The sequence below is a fragment of the Poecilia reticulata genome, linkage group LG11 (assembly GCF_000633615.1).
Source record: "Poecilia reticulata strain Guanapo linkage group LG11, Guppy_female_1.0+MT, whole genome shotgun sequence".
In the NCBI taxonomy this organism is placed as follows: Eukaryota; Metazoa; Chordata; class Actinopteri; order Cyprinodontiformes; family Poeciliidae; genus Poecilia; species Poecilia reticulata.
Genome location: NC_024341.1, coordinates 588854 through 614801, shown reverse-complemented (window position 1 = coordinate 614801; position 25948 = coordinate 588854). Strand labels below are relative to the sequence as shown.

Genomic DNA, 25948 nt, shown 5'->3' with positions numbered 1-25948 from the left:
AACCTAAACTAACAAAAAAGCTCACTGTTGTCTTTGACTGTTGAAAATATGTCTAAATGGTTCAAAGACACTAAGCCAAAAAATGTGATTTAGCTCATTATATTTTTCTATGTGTGTTTTAATTTCAGCATCCGTGGCTTATTTTAGATTTGTCTTGCTTTTTAAAACCGATGCTCACTTCCAGGTCTCAGTTAGTCTTTATTAGATGTTTTCCAACTCAGTTTTCAAATTACACAGCGTTTTAGTTTGGCACTACAAGACACTGTGGGCCTGATCTTTATAATATTTCCTTCTACAAAACAGGTGGAAACCTGATAGCTATGATTGCAGCAAAATGATGAGAATAAGTTTAGCGTGTCTTGCCTTCATGAATATGCCAAGCACATGCTGATCATCAGAAAGAGCAAAATACCAGGATGAGGATATGCAAATGATTGACTTACCAGCCAACGTTTAATTTACAAATCCTGAAGCAGACTAAATGTACTCTGCAAATGTTTTGTTTGCTCACACAATTTTAACGCTTCTTATTTGACGTCTTTTATGTTTTAGACAATATAATAAAACTTATTTTTAAAAATCAAGAGGAGCATTCTGTTTAGTAGCCTTTTTAGATTCTTCCAGTTATGACTTCAATTTTCACCCCAGTCTCTTGTTAAAATATGAATGAATTCATAAATATTTGTGAGGGTGATACTTAAACAAGTCTTAAATTAAAAAGGTAGTTCATTTTTTAATAAACTACACATGGGGACAGTCAGTGGATCCACAACAAAAGTGATAAATAAAAATTGGAGATAAAAAGGGAAATCAGACACCTTCCCCCCAAAATGATGAGTTTGAAAATATGTCAAACAAAAGAGAAGCAAAAACATACTCAAAATGAAAAGACTTGGCATAATTACAAAAATATTAACAATAACTTTGCTAAGACACATTTCTATTTCTTAAAATGTCTATCTGCAGACATAGACAATGCTCAATAATCGAGCAAAAGACAGATGCAGCTTGAATAATCAACAGAAACAAAACACCAGAATCATTGTTGGTTATTTTAAATTTCAAATGAAAAACAGATCAGCCAGATAGAACAGTCCAGAGGCTCTGAGAGTTCCAACATGACCTAACACTAGAAATGCTAATATTCCAATGGTTTATCAATTTTTGATTTGATGAAAAGTATGTGTTTTTTATAGCATTTAACAATTTTTATTTTCTAAAACTTCATTGAGAAACTGAATCCAAGTTAAAGTTGCAAGAACCTAGAGATGTTCCTCACAGCTTGTTTCCTCTTGATTTTTGGGCGTTGCTGCTTCTGTGTTTCTAATACTTCCTTGGCAAAATTTGCCCCTACAAGGTTGGCATCCTTTGAGGTCCTTTCAAAGCAGTGTCAAAGTATTTTATTTGGTAGTTTTGTCCTGTCCTTATTAATGCATATGTGATGTTGAATAGTCATTTACAGGGATTAAAGAAGAGGAATGAATATCTTGTCCAGGCAGGGATTCGAACCCAACTCCACCGGATGGAAGACAAAGCCATTCACCTCTGTGATTTGAAGGAGGAGCTTTACATGTAAGAAAGAGTTTCATCCTCACAAAGATCCATTATTCTCAAATTTGCATTAAAAATAGCTCATGACCATCTTTCAGTCAATTAAATATAAAACATATGATTTGTTTTATTTGTTAGCAGTTTAATATTGAAATCACTGTTTTGATTGTTAAACGGGTAAGATACAATAATGCTTAGAAATATGAAAAACTATTTAATAATTTCCACTAAGTTAAATAATAATTCACATTCTGATATTAGTAAATTTGATAGACGGCAAATATAGTGAAGTTAGAAGTAAATAAATGAAAGGATTTTCATATTTGTTCCTTTTCCTTTGTATGGAAAATAAATCAAATAGATGGCTTTTAAATCTTGAAATTCCATAGTGATTTAACTAATGCCACCATGCTTACTATTCAAAGCATATCTCTATGCTCTTCATTTTCATTCCCTGGATGCCAAACAATTTCTCTTCTGCATCCCAGTTTTTGCTGCCACTGAATCGAAAGGATATAAAACCACCACAAAACCTTAATGTGGTTTCTTCTTAATCTGTTCTGTAAATGAAGAGCATTTTGCCTGAGATTAGCGCTCAATACCCTGTCTGAAACTTTAGTCTGAGGAGAGGTAAGCAGGTTGACAGCAGTGCTTTAGACTGAGATTCCTCCTTTCCAGCTACAAATAATTCACAGCCAGTGATGTGTCTGAGGCTAGATGTTAAAATGCTAACGGACTTTAGCCAATAAAAAACATGGTCATAGAACAGATGAGAGTTATTTCTGTTTGTGAGTGGCAGGTCATGAGGCTGTGCATAAAATAAAAATAAAAATAAATAAATAAAATGTGGTTTGTGAATTTGCTGTGAAAAACTCACAGCTGTCACTACTGTGTGCATAACATTTAAATTAGGAAAACAGTTACTGAAACACACATGTTCTGCTTTGGGTAGAAGTTTGCTAATCATTTTCACAGGTTCACAGAACAGTGTGTGGGTAGACCATAGCTCTACTTAAGGTCTGATTACATGGCTCCACAAAATACATGTGTAGCCTCTTTCCAAGTGTGCATTAAAGAGTTAAATGTTAATCCACTTATGTGCTTCATTTTGTTATAAAGGTTTTTTCTGTTTTCTCTGCATCATAATACATTCAGTGCTTCCAGTACAGGTACAGTTATCGTATGTCATCCTCAACATGTCATCAGTATCTAATTCTGATGATAATTTTTCAGATCAGAGGTTGAATTGTTTTCTGGATTAGCTGTACTGGAAACTCCTGACTGCTCCTCCTGAGGGGGGTCCACTTCAACCCACCATTCTGTGTTAGGACCTTTTTAGTTAATCAGGGGCAAAAATGCACCTGCTATCATGATTAAAAATTAATTTGCTTCCGGTTTGTAGAAATATGGAACATGATTGTAGGGATGTGAGAGTCACACCAATCTAACGTTAACATGCCTTCACAATGTATTAGATGAAAGAAGGACAGCAGGCGAAGCGACGGGCTGAACATTAGAAACATCATCCAGAAAAAAACTGCTGCACTGTAGTGTCTGGAAAAAGGTCACAACAAATCAATATCTCTGCCTTGCTGCTGTTCCAAGTCATTGACTTTTATCTTGCTGTGAAACATTCAGAAGACGAGGTCACTGAATGGTTTGATGGGTGACAAAAAGCAGAGGAAACATTAGTGGTCAAACATCTCAAACAACAGGGACATTTTAGTTTTTTCACCTTGTTAATTCTGTAACAATTTGTTTAATCAAATATTCAAACACTAAACATTCCACAAGAGATCGCATGTCAGTGGCAATTTATTCTAAAACCATATTCTATTCTACAAGAATATTAATAATAACAACTAGAATTTCAAGCAATTATCAGCGGGTTCCAAGATTTACCCAGAAAGTCTGCCCCTACCCTGCCTCTCTGCTCTGCTGACCAAATTTGCAGGACGATGCTTACTCCTCACTGATGCTGTCATTACAAAACATTCAGCCTATGGGTGGTAGGGAACAAGCATGTCATCACCCTCAGCCTGTGCACATGTATGTATGATATTATCCATGTAGACAGCCAGGCCGGTAAAATGATGGGAAATGTAATCAGAGGCCATTTCATAATTGTCCCATTTTTGAAAGATGAAGCAGTTGTTTTACTGTATTGGAAAACCTAATTAATTATTTTACACTGAGACACTCCTAGTACCAGCCCAGATTAAGCACTGGACAATTTTTCATTTTCATGCAGAGATTTAGTGTGAAAGTCACAACAAAACTTTTCAATAAAAAGTCTCTTCATATCTGCTCTCCTGAGTGCTTCACAATATGAGAATAAGTCTCCTGTATTTGAGCCTGGCTCATTCAGTCTGATGGGATGCTGCAGAGTTTAACTTAATCTTCCACAGAATTTCACAGTTATTTGAACAGCTGCATTTTTTGGGAGGGAACCAGACCTTCAGCTCAGCTGCTGCGCCTGTTATTGTGAGCTTAACATGCTTGGGTCTTTTACAAGCTAAATATAGTGGGACAGAGGAAAAAAATGAAATTCCCACAGTCACTCATAAGACACCAGGGTTAGACTTTGTGAATGATTCATAGTACACAATTCTCAGGTAATGATCAGAATGATCTGCTTATAATTTTCATACTATAGAGTAGCGGTTCTCAACGTGGGCGGTACCGCCCCCCAGGAGGCGTTCAGAGGACGGCAGGGGGCGCTGGCGGACATTTATACAAAAGGGGGGCGCTGGGATGCCTTTGGTCGAAGGTAAACTTTACACCTTAAATCCACAACAATACCAGTTTAGACTTTGAGCAACTTGGTAAAACTGTATTGTGTAACATTAAATCATGCTTGGCTGCAACTGTATCGATGGCAGCTCTTCTTCCATTCAGTGTTTGTAGCTTCGCAGCTCCTCTCCGCATCAGGTCAGAGTTACACCGGCTGATGGCGCTGCTGTGATTCACTTTGTCTGGTATTTATGTGGGCTACATATGTTTTGGCAGTTCTGTGATCATGTCAAAGCAGCAATTTATATTAAAAAGTGTTTTATTTCCATTTGAAAGCTGCCCGCTTCCATGGAAGGACAACAGAAAATCTCTCTTATAAACATGTAATTACTAAAATCACGTTACCTTCACTTTGTATCCCTCTGAAAAATGAACCCATTTAAATAAAGAAATCCCTCCATGGGTGGTTCCTCGATAGAGAGCGTACATTTTATAGCGTTAAAATGGTGCTGCAAGTGGTCCGACATGAAACGGGTTTGATGGAACAACGGTACCACAACACTTTTAAATTTCAATAATCAGAATGCAGAAATTGTTTCTGTTGTTTTAAAAGGTTKATGWCAGTCTGCCTTTTCCCCATCGATACGCTTCCTGACCGCCCTGCACCTTAGGGAGTTAAAAAAAAGACGCGCACATTGCGCAAAACTCTGAAACAGGAGAAGCGGGACATAAAACGGAGCGACGAACTARATGTGAATTATGGCATAAAAACAGAGAATCCGACGCTGAACAGTGAAAAAAATCAACACATGATGTGAAACACATGATGATTAGGAGGCGCAGCAGGTGATGAGTGAAGATTATTCGTCTTATAATGGATAAATGATCAAATAAATGTAGCAACAGGAAAGAAACTAAAGTGGACATAGCAATAAACCAAGATAGGATAATACTAATCAAAGGAAACTAAATGGAAATGAATGAAGAACAAAATGCAAGAATAAACTAAAAAACTAAAGTAAATACAGAGGAATAAACTGGTATGGCAAAACCTTTCGAGCAATAATTAATACAGAGAACAGTATGGCAAGAATAAACAGACACTATTTCCACATAAAAAGTAAAATATTGTTGAAATGTCATGGGTTTGTTGAGACCACATCTAGTACTGAGAATAAATATATCTTACAGACCATAACAGTAAATAACATCACTTATTTATGTTTTTAATTAGATTTGATATATTTCTTTCTTCGATATTATTTTGCATATCAGTGTTAATGTCATGAGGCTGATGACTCCATGACACTTTCAATTTGACTCATTAGGATTTGATTAAGAACCAGATTTGTTCTTTGTAATTTCTGTCCAGTAAACTATTAATCTATAAATCAATAGACAGGTCTATATAAAGATATAATCCATGTTTCTGTCTCATATTTGTATGGCATTAAAAGGACCTGGAACTTTTGTTTTTCCACTGAAATCTCTGGTTTGAACAAAAAATGAAATGTGGGTGAAATTTTATGGATGATACTCTGATGTCCCATTCTCCTGAAGGCAGCACAGAGCTGCACCACCAGAAACTGACAAACACTGAAGAGAAGAAGAGTTATGATTAATGTAGTTACAGTTCTATCCATGTTTTAATGTTGCAGAGCTCAGTCGTTTTGCAAATAGTTCAAAGTTTAAACTAGCATGTTGAACATCTTTTATCTGGTCATTTTGTGTAATATTTAACAACAAGAAAATGGCACAAAATAAGAATATTTTTTCCGCTCTGATTGGCTGCTGTTAGGCCTTTTAAGTTGAATGTTCATTGCATTTTTCGTAGACACCTGTGAAAATAATTTCTATTCACATTGGTTTTTGTTCTCTGGGAAATTATTTTTGATGATAAATACAGAAACAAGCATAAAAATCAAAACATCTACAATAGTGATAGTAATATTAATGATAAAATAATGGTCAGTGCAAAGCAGCCTGCAAATTCTTTGGTGGGGGGCGGTGAGGGACCTGGATAAAGGCTGGGGGGGCGCTGGCCCAAAAAAGGTTGAGAAACACTGATTTAAATAGAGAAAATGGACACATCCGACCACCTGATGCAATAGTTCACACTACACGATTTTTTGCCCCTATTTTCCCCGTACTACAATTTTAGACCGTTGGCCGATCCAAGATTCTCGCTGGTGATTTCGTAACTGATCATCCTGTAGTGTAGATCGTCGTGGCCGCTCCGATCTAAATCAGGGTTTTTTCCGCGACTGGGAGCTTAACGCAGCCTGTTGAATGTGACAGGTAGCCAATCAGAAAGCGCGGATTCTCTTCCGGGGAAATAACGAGGGGAATCCCAAACAGCTGACATGACACGACCCAAAATCCAGCGGACATTGGAGATGATATGTGGAAACAACATTAATATTTATTCAACATTTCGTGCAAAGAATACAGAAATGACAAGGAAAGGAGTTGGAGCCAAATAGCTACCACAGTTGATAAACCTGGTAAGTTTTCAGCTGTTCTTCCTTAACGTGACATAAATAGGTTATAATGATTTTCATTCAGTCAGACTCTGACTCTAGCCACATGCATCACAGGTAGATTCTAGTAAAGCATTGATTAATGTCTGGTTTTAAAATTAGTTAACTGGACTTGTAGCCATTATTTTGTGCCCATGTGGCTGAACACCACACAGCTGAACCCGATCGAATCGTTATACCCAGGATTTCTGTCGGCTAATGTGTCTCTCAGGCTTTGAAAATAGGCCGAGAATTGGCCGATAACTCTTGTAGTGTGCGCTGGACATTACACTAAGGAAATGAGGAAGGGAGGGTCAGTGGAGAGCATCGGAGCTGGGCATTTTTTCATTCAGTATCAACAGAAAGAAAAAAAGGCAGGAAGAGACGATAAAGCTGATAATTAAAATGAGGTCGATAGGTTTAATTTATCGTGCGATTAATTGATTTATTGTTTATCGCAACAGGCCTAGAGCCAACACATTTTCTTTAAATTGGAATAACCTTAATAAATTAAGTTGAATCAACACATTTGCTTTAAATTGGAGTAACAGAATTACATAGTGCTGAAACAAAGCAAAGTAATCAGGTGGAAATCCTTTCCATGATTTTTTTTATGTTAATCCAGAGTTATTTTTTTCAGTGAGGAGATTTGCTGGAAATTTAACAGCTTAATTCTAGTTTATTTACTTAATTATTTATTAATTTTATTTCTTTATTTAGCCATTAATTATTCATTTAACGGTTTTCCATGGCAGTGTGCAAGGATGCAACAGGTTTATGTAATATTAACAAGTAGACAAGTTATAATTGCTGAGCGGTTTTGCTGGAGGTGGGTCATTCATGTCATTTTGATATGCTGAGTAACATCGAACTCATTCCATCTGGAGGGGATGTTGGGGCTGCCAGGATCTCCATGGATTATGGCCGGACTCTGAGAGAAGCGCTGGTGTTGTGAATGTTAACGTTAACAGAAATGAGGAGGATGGGGAGTTCGGCAGGCTAGGCTGACCACATGGACAGTGTGAAAATACTTTGAATTCCAATGTAAAAACAGCTCAACAGATAAAACTCATGCCAAATGCAAAAGGTACCAGTGTGAGTTAATTTATACAAGACAACAAACCTAGTTATTCACCAGAAGAAGCGCAACATTGAAGGTCATATTATCTCTGCCAGCTTTAGGGTTTTAGATGCCTTTGACTTCTTTATTTACACAAAAGCTGTGAGCAACAGTTCAGAGGAACGAGTGACAGTGCATTTTCATGTCATAAACACCTTACATTGTTGTTGAAAACACTGGTTTATAATATTCAATACAGATGAAGCAACAATTCAGTGATATACTGACACTACAGTGAGGCTTAAATGGAAATTAAATGTGAATCACTTGAGTGGCCATCGTTACCAATGGACCGCCATCATGCACAACAGAACTAACATGTCATACTGACAACTTGCAAATCAAGAATCATATTCTTCATATACAGCTTTTGAATAACACAGACACACACATATACAGGAGTGAATTTTGGTGCAATTTTAATGGAGGTATAGACGGAGTGGCATATGGTTGACAAAACACCTGCACTTGTAACTGATGACACCAGCAACATGTCCGTCTGATGCAGAGGCAAGTTTGCTTATAATTTTGACCACACATAAAGGCCTATAATGTCCCGGCTAAAGTGAGATACGTTGTGTCCTTTCTTTCACCAGAGCATGGTGTCAAACTTTGTCTTCAAAGAGAAGCAGAAGCCACTCCAATTTCCAGAACACAAGCTAAAACAGATGTGATAACACACTGGAACAGCAGAGTGGATGTGCTTCAGTGGATTACTGCAACCTGCATTCTGTGCTTCTCTCCTGAAGCATGAGGGAAATGATGTGCAAACACTCACTAGAAGAGACCTGGTCAAACTACCAGTGAAAAGTGTCACCACCATTCTGTTTAAGGAAGGTATCTATGATGGTACCACTCAAAGCTGTTGGAGCAATATAGAGGAAGATTCCACTTGAGTATGAAAGACAAAGCAGATGATGACCCAGGAGCTTCAGTAAGTGACATGTAGCCATGCACCTTCCTGCAAATAGCATCTGCCTTAGACACAGGGTTTAAGCAGAGATGCAGCCTGCCATCATTTCATACTGTAATGACTGTATGACAAAAGAGTAAGTTATTTTCTTTCTTTCTGGTAAAAATAAATAAATAAATATTATCCATGAATTATATATCAATTACTTCTGGTATTATTGTTGAAAAATGTTCCTTTTTGTGTGCGTTAATCATTCACAAAATGACAGCGACAAGTTGAGAATGAATCTCTTCACCACATGCAACCAACGCTCTGATAAACCCGACCTGGTAACGGCATCTCAGGTTCAAGTCACAGAAAGGGTTGTGTTTTTCCTTTTGTGGAAAGAGTTTGACTGAATGCAGACAAGAGAACAAGTTAATTAACAACAAGCTAATAAGAGTTTGAAGTATAAGCAATATATTCTGTAATCTGAAATATTAAAATGTTGTGGTTTTGTGTCATTTCAGTAATGTCAACAAGCTTAACAGTACATAAAACCACACTGCTAAATCTCACAACGGATGATACATAGATGATGCTGTGCAGGAGTTAATAAACCTAATGAAATGAAGTAGACTGAATTAGATCTGGACTGGTATAGAGGGCAGTTTGGCCCAGCCGGAGTAAGGCTGAAGATGAGTTCCAACAGAGAGAAGACTTGGTAAGCAGCCCTGTATGCTGCCGGGACACTTTCCATTTATTAAGAGAAAATTATATAATGTAACTTCAGCCACCAAAACACAAGGGTTTGTTTTCATTGAAATTCAGGACATTATCTTGTCCTGAATCCAAATAAAAATAAACATGTGGTACAATTTTTGTCTTCAAGTCAGTCATTTAAAGCAGTGTTTTCCTTTTTTTTTTTTTTTACAATTTAAAGTTCCGCAATAAAAAACATTTGTTTTATTGTTCCTTTAGAACAGTTGGCATAAAACACTTTTAGTTTTGAGGAATTTGTTGTCAGAACCTGATTGGTGTATTTGCAGAAATGCAGCAAATAGATTATTTTTTATCCATCTTTTGAACCAACTAATTGCTTTGTGAATAAACAATTAATATGTATTATCCTAGCACAGAACAGACAAAATATTTTTTAAAATGTGTGCAGGCTCCCTATGGACCTTATAATAAAAAAGACCAGACATTCATTATGTAGACACAGCAGCTTATACAGCACTCTTCACAATTATTGGAAAAATATGTAAAATAATAAAATAAAGTAAATTCATCTTTCAATGCAGAAACATATGTCCACACTTAAAAGTTTTAATTCAGTGTGAAAATAATCCTGCATTCAGGGGCGGATCTAGAAAAATATTTATGGGGTGGCAAGAGGGTGGCCGGGACTTTTCCAGGGGTGGCAGTGTGTATATATATATATATATATATATATATATATATATATATATATCGATCAGGGGAATCAACCGATCATTGGAATCAACACCAAAAAACAAACATTTCCCACACAAAAAAGTAGCAAAAACACTAAAACAGAACATCCAGTCTGTTACATTATGYTGTCAGGCTTRATGTCTATATTTGGATTATTAATAAGTTTTCGCCTGAGCACAGCGGCGGTTGATTAGCTGATTTAATAAACAGCTGCTCTACTGATGACGTGGTGGGCGGGTTGACCTGGTTTAGTGCCAACGGAACCAAAACACACCGAACTGCGTAGCACATGCTAAGGTTATCAAAGTCAGTAGCAGGCTAACAGTTAGGCTAGCATAACTGACCCACTGTTCATTTGTTCAATGTTTTCTTTAAATTAAAACGTTTTCCTCACCTGTTAAATCTGAAGCCCTTGTTACCATTATCTATGGTTGAATTAACTACTAAACATTGCGTCCGTTGTTCTGATTATTTGCGTGATTGAAGTATTTTCCTGACCACCGATATTCCTGACTCAATGGACAGCAATGGCACATGAGTGACTTACGATAAATCACATAATGTCCAGTCCAGTAACATACATCTATCAATGCTGCTGCCTCGCGCTCTGTCCTTCTCTCCACTTCCCGCTACTCAGCAGTGGTTGTCAGGTTACACTGTGTTACATTGAATGTTGTCGGGGAAAAAAGAGTTTCATGCGCTTAATGTCCGATTTGCCATAACTATTTATTGAATTCATTGTCGCTAGCTGGGGTGGCAACAGGGGTGGCGAGTTTGGGGTGGCAACTGCCACCCCGCTAGAACCGCCCCTGCCTGCATTATTATTATTATTATTATTATTATTAGTAGTAGTAGTAGTAGTAGTAGTAGTAGTAATTTTTTCTTTCAGATCAGCCGTACAATAATTGCTACCTCTAATTGTTCTCATGAAATAATTGCAACTTAAGTATTTTATTTATACTTATTAATATGGTAGAAGTTTTAATTACTAATCCATGACTAGTCTCCATAGCAACCATTAAATGCAGTATACATGTACAGTAAACCAGTTAATAGGATGCATGTCAGTGATGGCCTTTTCCTGTTCCATCATCAAAACTGTAAAGATGTGGAGTTTGTTGAAAGCCGATAACTTTAACATGCTGACATGAAACCAAGACTGGGAGTTCTGGCCTGTTGTCCTGCTAACTGTTAGAGGTTCTGGTCTCAGTAACTCTTTCATCAGACACAAAATCAACCTTCTTCCACGACTGCCACAGTCCCACAGCAACCTCTTGTTCAAAGATGTATGATAAAGTTTATAACAGCAGTATATTGTGCTTAGTCTGACTTTTCTGCATTTAAGGCTCCATAGTTTCCCAATTCCAGGTTGTTTTGCCTTCTACTTACAGTAGTTGTTCTTTTGTGACCAACATTCTTTCTTGTGACTGACATTTGATCCTGGTGTGTACAAAACTACATCCAGATTGTAAGTTATAAATGTCATAGTAGGTGGGTGGAAGTGGTGAGGAGAAACGCTGAGACCCAGGTTATGGTGAAGATGATGATGTTTAATGATAGATGTAGAGGTACAGAACAACGGGGAGCACAAGGAACACAGGGAAACAGGCTGGTACACACAACAACTACGTTAGACGAGGATCCGACAAGGAACACAGACAACAGGTGAGACTAAATACACGTGGGGTCATCAAGGGAACGAGACACACCTGGGAGACAAGAGCAGAGACAGGACTCACAGGAAACAGAATCACACAGAAAAACTCAAAAATAAACACACAGAAACACGGATCATGACAATAAAACAAAAAAGTTCAAATTTGCCAAAGAGGTTTTCTGTTCCTTAAATTTCTGACAGAATTTACAAGAAACTCAATATATTCAGTATTTCCTTCCAGGAAGCTCCGCAATATAATCCGATTTTTCTCAGTCAATTCTCCAACACACAGATACCTTCTACAAATCACTGTGACAAAGCTGCACTCTGTGGCACCAGTGACGGTTTAATGGCTTTTAGGACCCGACAGACTGAACAGGCCTTACTGTAACCTACGAGTCCAATGTCCAGAATGCCTAGTGAATTCATTAAAGAGACAGGACGAATTATTGAAGAGATATTTCACTAGGACTCTCATCAGCAGTAACTGATCTGCAAGATCCTCTGGACTGAGAGGGATCAGAGGAAGAAAGTTACACAAAATCACAGATAGATTTTCAAACCTATAACAACAATCAAAATAATTGAGGTTACACAGCTTAAAAAGATGAAACCATGCAATTCAACCCCACTCATACTCTATCACGCGCTCAGACTATGCTGTTTTGTCCTTCAGTTACTTTCTGTTTTGTCACACTTAAGCTGGACATGCCTGGTGAAATCTTTGGTCCATTTTCAATCTATTTTTAGTTGTGAAACAACTTTTACAATTGGGCTAGGACTCGGTTTACTTGTTTGTTGAGCATCGTCGAGTGTACAGAAGATAACGAGAAGTGATTAACACATCACAATCAGCTGCAGATCAGCAATCATACAGTCATGCAAAAATTAAATCTGGTTTCTATTTAACAGGGCATGGAACCGTAGAAGCAGCACCTCGAGCCGAAGTTATCTGATCCTATCATATTTATTAGATTTACTCATCTCATTAGCATTCATTAATATGTTTTTACACACAAAATAACTGCAGTAAAAGTATGCAGTTAGATGTAGTAAAGTTATAGTTTCCCCATACAGAATGGCAAGAAAGCTGAGAAAGTGTATGTATTTTTGTTGAGTAGTCTCTTCTTGGACGAGTGTCTCCTCCTCTACCCTTCTCTGGCTTGAGACCGCGGCCTCGGATTTGGAGGCACTGATCCTCATCCCTTCACCCTCTCCAATGAAAGATGTAGATCACAGTTTGATGAAGTCAATAGCCAATAGCATCATCTGCAAACAACAGAGACCCAGTCCTAAGGCCACCAAAACGGATTGTTTCAACACTCTGGCTGCACCTAGAAAATCTGTCCATAAAAAATTATAGATTTTCACTTATGAGAATCAATGACAAAAGAAAACCCTCCCTGGAAACGAGACTGACTTACTGCCAGCAACGCGAGCCAAACTCTGACACTGATCATCCAGGGACCCAATAATCAAACGGTCTGGTTCACCATATTTTGGAGTAGCCCCACGCAATATTGCACAGTTTTGTAAGCCAACACAACCGCACAACATCCAGAGCCTTGAGGACCTCTGCTGAATGTTCACCCTAACCGAGAGGCCGAGGACTTCACAGCTGCTGGTGAGTCTTATACTGTACATCTGGGTGTGGGAGCTCTTATTTGTGGAACCGTTTTAATTTAGCAACATTTAAATGTTTTTAAGCATGAAAAATGTATTCAAGTTCATGCTGCTGTATTTCAGTTGGACTAATTATTAATTTAATTATTGATTTGCAGAGAAGACCATTTAAGGTCTTCTCTGAATGTTTTTTATCCTTTCACCAATAAAATAATGATTGTAGAACTGCACATTGGTTATCTCTGATAATAAGACTAGTTTGATCTGCACTATTTAAGTGTTAGGAATAATGAAGACAGACAACATCTGTAAAAGGGCAAATGCTTTTACATGCCACTGTGTGTGAAAATATGGGAGACATGAAGGGATTAATGAGGAATGTAGCAAAAGCTATGGAGCAGTGTTTGCTAAAGGAGGAGATCTTAAAGTTGAGGGTCAGCTTGATAAGGAAAGTTTTTCATAAGATTCTGAGGAAAGATTGTACAGAATGGGAAGTGAGAGCGCAGAGAGCAAGGCAGGGCGACAGAAAAACTGAGGATATGAGAAACAAGATAAGGGAGGAGAGAGAAGAGTCCCATTCTTTAACCTCTAAAGGACGACTTCCATGCTGCTGACATATGATTGACAGACACCACAGACAAAAACCCTGTTTCCTCTGGCCTAGGTTATGGAAAACATGAAATTATCATTTCAAAAATCAATACAGCCACAATTTCCAGTGTTGCTATGGGTAACAATGCTTTATCACTTTATTCAGTCAGGATATAATAAGGAAAATATTACATCACATGACAGAGAAACAATGCAAATCTTTGTAACTGTAATATTTCTATTTTTGAATAATTATCCATCCACCCATCCATTTTCTTCCACTTATCCGGAGTCGGGTCGCGGGGGCAGCAGCTTCAGAAGGGAGGCCCAGACTTCCCTCTCCCCAGCCACTTCTTCCAGCTCCTCCGGGGGAATCCCAAGGCGTTCCCAGGCCAACCGAGAGACATAGTCCCTCCAGCGTGTCCTGGATCTTCCCCGGGGCCTCCTCCCGGTGGGATGTGCCCGAGCGCACATCCCACTCGATGTGAAGGAGCCGCGGCTCTACTCTGAGTCCCTCCCGGATAACCGAACTTCTCACCCTATCTCTGAGAGCCCAGCCACCCTGCGGAGGAAACCCATTTCGGCCGCTTGTATCCGTGACTTCGTTCTAGATGAGGGTGGGAACATAGATCGACCAGTAAATTGAGAGCTTCGCTTTTTGACTCAGCTCTCTCTTCACCATGACGGACCGATACAGCGCTCGTTTCACAGCAGACGCTGCCCCAATCCGCCTGTCGACCTCCCGCTCCCTTTTTCCCTCATTCGTGAACAAGATCCCCAGATACTTAAACTCCTCCACTTGAGGCAGGACGACCCCCCTGACCCGGAGAAGGCACTCTACCCTTTTCCGGCTCAAGACCATGGCCCCGGATTTGRAGGCACTAAGTCTCATCCCGGCCGCTTCACACTCGGCTGCGAACCGCTCCAGCAAGAGCTGTAGATCAAAATCTGATGAAGTCAGCAGGACCACATCATCCGCAAAAAGCAGAGATGTGATCCCAAGGCCACCAAAACGGATCCCCTCAACACCTCGGCTACGCCTAGAAATTCTGTTCATGAAGGTAATGAACAGAATCGGTGACAAAGGGCAAGAGAGTCCAACTCTCACCGGAAACGAGCCCAACTTACTGCCGGCAATGCGAACCAGACTCTGACACCGGGACAGGGACCTGACAGCCCGTATCAAAGGGCCAGGTACCCCATACTCCCGGAGTACCCCCCACAGGGCCCCCCGAGGGACACGGTCGAACGCCTTCTCCAAGTCCACAAAACACATGTAGACTGGTTGGGCGAACTCCCATGCACCCTCCAGGACCCTGCTGAGGGTGTAGAACTGGTCCAGTGTTCCACAACCAGGACGAAAACCACACTGCTCTTCCTGAATCCGAGGTTCGACTATCCGACGGACCTTCCTCTCCAGGACCCCCGAATAGACCTTACCATGGAGGCTTAAGAGTGTGACCCCCCTGTAACTGGAACACACCCTCTGGTCCCCCTTTTTGAACAGGGGGACCACCACCCCAGTCTGCCAATYCAGGGGAACTGCCCCCGATGTCCATGTGATATTGCAGAGTCGTGTGAGCCAACACAACCTTACAACATCCAGAGCCGTAAGGAATTCCTGGCGGATCTCATCCACCCCCGGGGCCCTGCCACCAATGAGCTTTTTGACCACCTCGGCGACCTCGTCCCCAGAGATTGGAGAGCCTGATCCAGAGTCCCCAGGCTCAGCTTCCTCAACAGAAGGCATGTTTGTGGGATTGAGGAGGTCTTCGAAGTATTCCGCCCAACGGCGTCCCGAGTTGAGGTCAGCAGCACACCATCCCCACTATAAACARTGTTGGTGCTGCACTGCTTCCCCCTCCTGAGACGCTGGATGGTGGACCAGAATTGCCTCAAAGCCGTGCGGAAGTCTTCTCCATGGCCTCTCCAAACTCCTCCTACATCCGAGTTTTTGCTTCCCGTAGGTGGAGGGAGGCTACCCTCTTGTTCACCGGAGTAAACCCCAAAGTACAGGCGCCAAGATGGGAGGCAAAAAGTATGCCCACTCCTGTCCTGGCTCTATGCCTGGAGGTGGGGCCTGGTGCCAGGAATAATTAAAAACTGCATTTTGAATAAAATCAAGTTCATTTTATAAAAAATTTCTTTTTAGAGCCCAACAATGTAACAATGTAATACTGTATTGTATATTCCACAATGAAAATCTGTGTCTGTGGTACAAGAAGCTGGACCCAATAGAGAATTACTGATCAAACAATATTTCATGCACAGCTGTTAGCTGAAGAAGTTTGACATTTGCACTGATTTCCTGCTGCTCAACAGGAGTGGACAGTCTTCTTTTACCCCGATCCTGATGATTACTTTTCTAATCAAATTATGCTAATTCAGAATCAGTTTTTAAAACATTTAGTTTGTCTACAAACTCTAGTTTTTCACAAGTGTGTAGAGTTTGACTACAAACAAACTGGAGTTTGTAGACAAATTTGCTTGGGGAAGTGTGAATGTGTACTCGAACTCTAAGCTAAAAACCTAAAAAACCTAAAAATCTGGATCTGGGCTCAGTTGAAGTGAACTCTGGCACAGTTCTGCTGCTGTAATTTTTAATCCTTCAACAAATAAAAACGACATTAATTGCCTTGTTTGTTGGTAGAACGTGGCAATCTTTATACCATTCATTGAATATGATGAAACATTTCATTAAATATAGAAAGAACCATGGTTTGTTATTTTTTAAACTCATTTAAACAGTGGTAATTAAGTGAAATTAAATAACTGACCAATATAAAAGATAAATGTACTTAGTCTTGATATAGATAGTCTATATTGATCTAGATATGTGTATCTAGAGACAGACAGACAGACAGACAGATCGGTATCTATTAGTGACCATGTTTAGTGTTCTATCGAGCAGGAAGCTGACGTCATAGGGATCCTGGAGCTGTGAACTTAAAACCATGCAATTTGGAAAACTGCACTCTACACATTTAGCGAAATTTTTATTCATCAGACAAAAATAGTCTATTATATGAAAAAAATCTTTTGCAAAGTTAGAACAGCATATTTTTTAGTCGATTGTTGAGGAAAACAAGAATGTAAAAGAGTTTTCCTTTCTACTGTCAGTAAGGACATTATGAAGGACTGCTGCCAATTTAGCGAATAAAACCAATCGGCCGTCCTGTGTTGCTCAGCCAGGAGGGGTGATTGATGTGAGTTAGTGACTTGAAGCAATCTGCTGATTTTCCTATGAAACAATATATATATATATATTTTTTTTTTTTGCCATTTTGAACAATAAACTGAATTTGATTTGAAAACTAAGAATCTCTGAGATTGGATTGAATGAACTATTTTTTATATGAAATGGATGTTATTTGAAAAGTCCCTTGAGACCACACTAATTGTGAATTGGTGCAATATAACTGAATTGAATTGAGAGAGCAGATTTTTTTTAGCTTCCATCTATGTGCAAGTAATATACCTTATTTTTGTTTTTGTTTGACAGCCTGAACTTTTTATTTGGCCAGGAAAAAGGTATTTAAGGACGATACTGATGAAAACAGCTGGAGAAGCTGAAGGCATTGAAGCGCACAAATGTGATAAAGAAGCATAGAGATGAAAAATACCAGCAGCCATACCCTGATGTCTCCAGTGCCGAGATTTGCTGCTGCACATTTAGATCAAGTTATGTATTGTCAACTCCTTCAGCTTACAGCAGACTGATGGTAGAGCTTAAGATCCTCTGTCACCTTAGATGCCCATGCATTTCTCTAAATAATTAACTGAGGCGTGATAAAGCAGAGAAAACCTGGGGGAGCACAAACAGCCCAGTCTGACAGACGAATGTGTTCAGGACAAAAAGTCACAGCATGGAGTTCACCTTTCCCACACATCCTCTTTATTTACCGCCTTAAAACTGGAAGTAAATTAAATGTTGAAGAGGAGAGCTGCAGATTGGAGTAAAGTCTTAAAAAATCTGATTGTTCACAAACAAAACATGAAAGGTATTTTGTGTTGCAAGTAGGGAAAACTTTTCACTAATGAGATTAACTGTGTGTTTTCATACAATAATATTGGAAGGCCAATTACTTTTAGTATTTGTACAAAATTAAAACTGAATGTGATTAATGTGAAGATACAGGATTGCTCCTTTAAATAATTCTGACAGTGAAATGGAGCTGATGTCTGTTTGGAGCTTATATAAATAAAACTGTGACTCAGGATAAAAGTGAAAGCTCCTTCTTGTGAACAAAGTGCTTTTGGTCAGTAATATCACATATTTGTTGTCAGCTATTACCATTGTGTTAACAATGGAACATTATCATTACAAAGATTAAATACATAATGCTACACTATGCTGCCTTTGGAGTAGAATAAATACAAGAATGTACATTGTTTAAAATACAGAAGCATGGCATTATGGGATCTTAAAACTGCTGGAAATGAGGCTGGGTGTGTAGTAAAGGCTTCCAGCATTTACAGCAGCATTCATTAGACTTCACATGTGGCATAACTGCTGTTCCTAAAATACACTGAAACTAATCAGCTGTTTTCACTTTCTTCTTAAGCGTCCATGATTACACACTGAATCAATATATCACTATAATATCACGTAAGGCCAGATTTCAAAATATTATATTTGTTTGGTGAAAATATAAAAAGCTTTTTGTGGTGCAAAAGTTTTTTTCTGGAGACACCAGTGGAGTTGGACAGTTTTGTAAAATGTGACTGGATGCAGGAGATGTGATATTTGCAACCAATATTAAAATTATTCAACATCTCTCAATTCTAGACTGAACTGTAATGTAATTTTTTTTTAAATACCACAGATTCTGCCATGAAACAGCTATTCAGCAAAATTTAAGTCAAAATTTAAAAGTTTATGAAAAGTGATCTACTCCCTAACATTCTTAGTAGCATGACAATGTTGATCATTTAAATTATTTCCTCAAATCTGCAGTTGTCTTCTTTAAACTCTATGCGTGTCCTTGTAAAAACTTCTAAAATTAACTTGACAGAGAAAATACTACTGGACCAGTCTGGTGTAATCTGCTCATTTTTTAGGATTCTTTGTGTTATTTATTCGATCTTAGTACATCAGTAGAGGAAATGAATAATAATTTATTTTGAATTTCAATCAAAATCTGTACAATTTCAAAATGAAACTTGCAAGTAAATGGTCATGATAGTGCTTAAAAAATTATGAACTGAGTCTTTTGTATATTTTGGCTCTGCTGACTAAACTTTCCCACATCATACTGCAAATATTTGTCTGGTATAAATCCAATGTAATGTTCTTGCTGTACAGAATAATTTGGACTCTTGATTTTTTTTTCCTGAAGCAGAATCATGTATCTGGGGTAAGGTAACAGAAACTGCATGGCCAGTCGCTGTAACCTAACGGGATAGGGAGATCTTAAGTAGGAGATAAAGGACTTGGCTGGTAATCCCCCTTTGCAGCTCCGATGGCAGCTCCATCACTGCTGAGGCAGCCGAGGAAAACTGTCCCTGCCGCACAAATACACTACCTGCTCTGTCATTTCCACCAGTTCTCCACCCTGTTGCTGCATCTCAGCCTGCTCTATTTCACTGGTCAGTCAAGCCCATCATCATGTAACAACCCACGTCAATCCATCACCATACAATGTCCAATCCACTGCCTGCGTGTTTCTGCCTTGGACAATACATACATGCATATATGCAAATTTTAACTGTATGTGTTTCATTTGTAATTACTGAATTGTGAATAAAAGTAAAATTAAAATAATTTATCTTGCCATGTTAATGTTGGGAGCAAAAAAATTATTTTGAGTAAAGAGAAAGCAGATCCAGAGAGAATAAATATATAGTTAAATTGATAGTTTTTTTTTCTTAATTAACAATTAGGCTCTATGCAATAATAATAAAAAAATAGGTGGAATTTTGTATAATATGTGTTATTGACAAGGAGGATCCAGGTGGCTGCAAACCCTCCAGATGACAGTCATCTCATGTGAATGAAGGGAGCAAGCTGGAGCGCCGGCTCGGTCCGTTCAGCCCGCTCTGCTGCGGCGGCTGTGACAGGCCCACACTCACAAGTCAATGAAATACCTGCAAATGTAAAGCAGGCTGCACCAGGTTATCTAGGCACTTCCTTCCTTCAGAGACACTTCCCTCCCAGGCCTGCATCAAAGCACTGTTATCAAGGTGTCACATGCTTCACCATAAAAGGATTGCTCTATGTGGAGAGAGAAGTGAGAGGATTTAGACTTCCCCCAAGATTAAACCTGGGTCAAAGCAGGGCTGGATACTCAGAGCAATGCCCTTCAACAATCAGCTCCACTGTTGACCTCTGAACTGAGGACGGAATTGAAAATCTAGACCAGTGCATGAAGTGAAGAATAAAGGCTGTAGTCATTAATCACAGTCCTGCCTCTTCAAATACAAACATCCACACAGAAAAGTAAGTCACACTTGGTGGTGATTCTGAATATTTAGTCATGTCAAGCCTAATATCATTAATGTAATAAATCCAAAGCAAAGTTCCCTCGTTTGCCGTTTCTGGCTTTCAGCCGCTGTGTGCATGGCAAGAAGAAAACCAACCTGGTGCTGTCCGTGGGGACTTTCTGGGCAAATATCAAGGTCAGGTGCTGCGGCTGTTTGTGGAGCCGGGGTGCTTTGGGAGGCTGAGCTCACATCATGAGGCTCAACACTCAGAAAACATGTTACAGTTCCCGGTGGAAGAAATTTTCAGTCACCTTTATATGTCGTTCTGCTGACCCAGACACACACCAGCTGTCTAACGTTACATTTAATTATCAGCTCCTTTAATCCAATTCAAAAGTAAGTCAAGGTTTTTACATTTTTACATTTTCTTAGACCACAAACAACCATCCTCAATCAGTTCCTTCCTTACATGAAGGAACTGATTGTTAGTAGAAGTTGAGTTCTCTGTGAAAAGCTGGAAAAAGTGAGCAATGAGAATCTGTTTCTGTGGCAAAAAGGACCCAGATCAGCTGCTGATTAATTTTATTTCTGTGCTAATTTAAGAGGGGAAACAAATAACAGCAGTTTCACATTTTTATTTCTTTCTTTTTTATTTTGTTTTGTTTTATTTATTTTTTTGCATGAGCCATGACCTGATTGGTTCATCACACTCAAGATAATAGCTAATGGTTTTAGATCTGAGCTTTAACAAAATATTCACAACACAAATAATCAGTTTTTCATCTGTTGTATTAAATGTCTGCGATATTTAGTGAGTGGAATATTGAGGTGTGTAAAAAGTTACTTTTCAGTGCTCTCTGATGGACAAATGGTGTAATGACAATGCAGTACCAGCAGTTTGGTATTTTTTCATCTCGTCTTATTCTAAGTCTGACATTTACAGGAAAAGTTCCATGCAAGGAAAATACTTTAATGTCCCTCATTTATCAGTTGGATTCTTTGCATTTATTGGAACAGAACAACTAAAGTAAGTTTTAGATGTGTTATTTGTTCTGATTGCATGCTACACCTCACAGTTTGAATGGACAGTTTTTATCATTACTATGTTTATAGTGAAAGCAACATGAATTTTTAAAAAATCAGCTATTACATTTCTTAATCTTAATTTTTGAAGATGGTTGTGTTTTAATTTCCTTAAGTCATCACAAATCCCATCATTTCATGACAGAATATAACAGCGATTTGTCCGAGACCTGGGTTAAATTTCCTACCTTCAATAATGTTAATGCCAACTCTCATGATTGTACCATAAATTCTGCTGTTTGAGAGCTGTGGAGTCGTCTCAGTAAGCTTTAGAAACTCTTGTCACTGGAGGGGTAGACAACCCCCATATATAGGCTAATGAACGGAGCAGAGCTGGGTAACTGGGTGGAGAGTGTGATGGAAGTAGGTAGTTTTCTCAACACGTTTGTTCAGTGTTCCTTTCTGTAGCAAAGAAACACTTTAAAAGATGAGCCAAGGGTCAATGAGGAATTGAGAAAAATGTTCATTTTTGAAGGAAAAACTCTCAACAGCTCTCACTTATTGCCAACATGCTGCAAATGTCCAAGTGTGAGATAATTAGAAAAAAAACACTTAAATAAAATTAAATCAAACATTTTCTGATCTTAATTTGAGCTTGAAATTGTTCAATACAATTAGTTGTTTTTAATGTCTTAAAGGTTTATGATCCACTCTGATGGTTGTTGTGAGGGAGATCAGTGTGATGTGGGCTGGGTGGGGGTCTGGTGCTTTTTGTGGGGTGGTCACACTGTGTGAGCTGTGCTGCACTGATCTCCGTGGGACATTTTTTTCCTCCCTGCAGCGTAGAACACTTGACTCTGCAGAGCCCATTTGCATTGTTTTATAATAACACTTTAATGCAACGACAATGGCTGCTGCCAGTGGGACATCTTGAGATTGTCCCACAGGAGAGAGAAATCAGGAGGGGTTGGGAAAGCTGCAGCACTGACTGGAAAAATGTCAGAAAAAAATAAGCTTTCCTTGTGTTAAATAGTGGAATCAGTGACTTCACCCCAATCTAAGTGATCAGAGCAGCCAAACAAATGATAGCAACTCCACAGATCGCTCCACATAAAAAGAGATATTACACCAGGCAGCAATAAGGCAAAAAAAAAAAGATATATTGCTAAATGTGTTAAATTTAAAAATAGATCATAAAATTATACATGTAAAAATTATTGTAAATTTAAAATAAATAAGATCAACATGTTTTTGTTCTTATTTCTCCAGAGAAGTCTCATTTTCATTTTAAAATGTACAAATTAATAACATTGGTTATCCTGGTATTTAAACTAAATATTTTTTTCCCCCTGGCAACTTGTTTAAGGGATCAGAAAATAAAATCAATAAATGCATAAATGCAAAGTAGTTTTAATTAAATAAAGCAGTTTTACTATTTAAAATCTGTTCGAATTCTGTTAAAATTGTATGAAATTCAAAAGGATTAAATAATTAACGCAAATCATGACGATTTAAAGGGCTTAACCCAATAGACATAAACACCCCATTAAATCCGTAGATATCATGTTAAATTGTTGTAAAAAAAAAAAAAAAAAAAAAAAAAAAGCCCTCATCACTGTTAGCGGGGTGTTTTAATTTAATAGCGAGCCCTTGTGTCGGTGAGGCGCCAGTACCTGGGCTGTGCTGTTATCGGGGTCAAGGCGCGGCTCTCAGACAAGAAGCTTAAGGAGACAATAGTCTTTAACACGAAATAAAACCGTCAAAGTTCAGCTGTAATCCCCAACTGCTGCCTGCAGACGGGCTGGTTCTGAGCCTCTGTGCGCTTTTCCAGCGCGGAGAGCAAAGAGGAGACAGAAATGTCATCATCAGGGCGCTCAGACATCACGCACAGTTAACAATACCATGACATTCTGGAAAGAAGAAAACAGGAAAAGACAAAAAAGGAAAGAAACAAACAAACAAACAAACAAACAAAGAGAAAGAAAGAAAGAAAGAAAGAAAGAAAGAAAGAAAGAAAGAAAGAAAGAAAGAAAGAAAGAAAGAAAGAAAGAAAGAAAGAAAGAAAGAAAGAAAGAAAGAAAGAAAGAAAGAAAGATCTTCATGTGCTGTCCATAAAGATATAAGGGCTAGTGAATAATCAAGGAAACACCCAAACAGGGTTTGAGCCGTAGGTAAACAAATAAAAATAAACAAAAAAATCGGATCAGTGGGATGTAAAATTAGCTTTCAATTATCCATTTGAAATTCAGTCCATTTTATTAACACTAATAAACATGGTTAGTGTGACTGCCGTGGTCATCCACCGACTGGGCTCTGAAAATGAGCGAATTTCATAAATGAGTTTGTACACCAGACCGAGAAGTTTAGGATACATTCAGCACCATGGAGAGCTCTTCACCCAGAAATATGCTCCTCCATTCTTTTTCTGTTCTTAATTCTAAAGGAAAATTTAAAAAAAAAAATTCTAATATTCAAAAAATGCCCAATTTATTTGTTTAAAATAAAATAAACAAATAAATGTTTTAACCAACCAAATTATGTTAATGATGAAATATTTGTAAAGCAAACAAAATCAAATAAAAGATGTTATTGTCAATTACCCTGTTAAAATGATTCATCCAGAAATGACAAAGTTAAAGTTATTTAGAGGGAATAAATTAGAGTCTTTATGGAGCATATTTAGAGCAACAAACTGGAAATGTTCTAAACATTTCATTTCCCTCTTATCTGCTTGGAATTCGACTCTGAAGTCATGTTTACTTTTTATGTATCAGATTAAGACAATTACAAAAGTGACTGATTCTAAAATTAAATTGCAACTATTTTTAAAAAATCGTCTAACAAAGGACAAAAACGACATCAGCATGAAGCAACCTGTGGTCTGCAGTAGGTTGTATTGTTTATGTTTTTCCTGAAATTATACTTTTATCATTTAAAGTGAATGAGATGAAGTCAAAAACCTTTTAAATGAAGTCAGAGCGGCCGCTGAGCGCGTGCCATGGAGGTTAGTTATTTCACAGTTTCTGTAAACAAGAGCGCCATCTTGAGACGGTTACCCGACATCTGTCCTCACAAAGCTCCGTTCTGGACACCAGTTGTTATTTTCCCGAATAAGAGGACAACAGATTTTGTTTAAACGACCCAAATCCTACCGTGAATAAAACCACTGCCTCAATATCAGGATATCGATCTGTGATTTTGTTTCCATTTGTTTTCATTATTACTTTTATGTCAAAGATTTAAAAAGCACTTTAAGAACTTCTTTGCCAATAATGCCATTTCGACACCAATGAGGCGAGAAGGTCTCTCCTGCTAAACAAACATTTATCTGCAAGGACCGGAATGGCTTTATGGTTTCTGTCGCAGCTGCCTGGTACAACTTTACAGCAGCTGTGCAAGAAATGCAGAGTACAACTCACCAGGCAGAGAGCAGGCGTCAGGAGGAACACGGCGCACCAAGACGTCACCTGCATCCTCCCGGAGCTCAAACTTCCACTAATTCCCTCGAGTGATGGCTTCAGCTCTCACGACCATGAATCCACCTGGTGTTCCCCTCACAGCGCGGTCAAGCCCCTCAGCTGACCAGGCAAAAAGGAAGCAACGTACCCCATGACTGCAGGAGAACAGCTGAGAGTTGGAGGGTGGAGTGGGGCAGCAGGTACCCGGAGACCCGCCGAGGAGGCTGCTGGACACAGCGGAGCGGCGCTCTGGTTGAGTGGGGTACGACCGAGGTGCGAAAGTTAGCTGAGAGTTAATCCAGGAGAAGGCAGCAGCAGCAGCAGGGTCATAGCTGGGAGCAGGTTCTGGTCCTGGTCGTCTGGTGCGCGCAGCGGTCGGAGCTTTGCCGATCTGAAGCGAAAGGCTGAGCTTTCCGCTTTATAACGCGCGTCTCCGACACAAGGCAGGAGGAGGGAGGGACGAGCTGAGGGCGAGAAAACTTAGCAAAATAAAACAGCTGGACGTTTGTTTATTTGGGACAAGGACGCGAAATACCAAGTTTCCACTCTGCGTGTCCTTGATCAGGCGAAACTGAAGAAGTAAAAATAAAGATTTTGTTCACTTGAAACGGATGGTGAGCTGTTCTATAGTCCTGAGCTTCATCCTCTAAGCAAGATAATCTCACATCTGAACGAAATCCTACCAGTTAGTACTTACTTTAGTACTTCTCTTATGTATTTGGGTTCATTGTTAATGGTGAAAACTAAGACAAACTATGTTTGTATTTTTCTTTCTTCTTTTTTGGGGGCAGGGGGTAATTATGTTATGATATAGTTTTAATACTACCGGGCATGTATGAACGTTTAAAACACACACACACACACACACACACACACGCACACACACACACACACACACAC

At 38.8% G+C, this 25948-nt stretch overlaps 1 protein-coding gene across 1 annotated transcript in view; it reads right to left on the bottom strand.

Annotated features, from left to right (window-relative positions):
- nxph1 (neurexophilin 1) overlaps nucleotides 1-25467 on the bottom strand; it is a 48570-nt gene extending 23103 nt beyond the window's left edge. Inside the window, exon 1 of the mRNA XM_008421221.2 lies at nucleotides 25010-25467. Coding sequence (XP_008419443.1) covers nucleotides 25010-25063 — 54 coding nt within the window. The 5' untranslated portion in view covers nucleotides 25064-25467. The remainder of the gene's footprint in view (nucleotides 1-25009) is intronic.
- Between the last annotated feature and the right edge of the window lie 481 nt (nucleotides 25468-25948).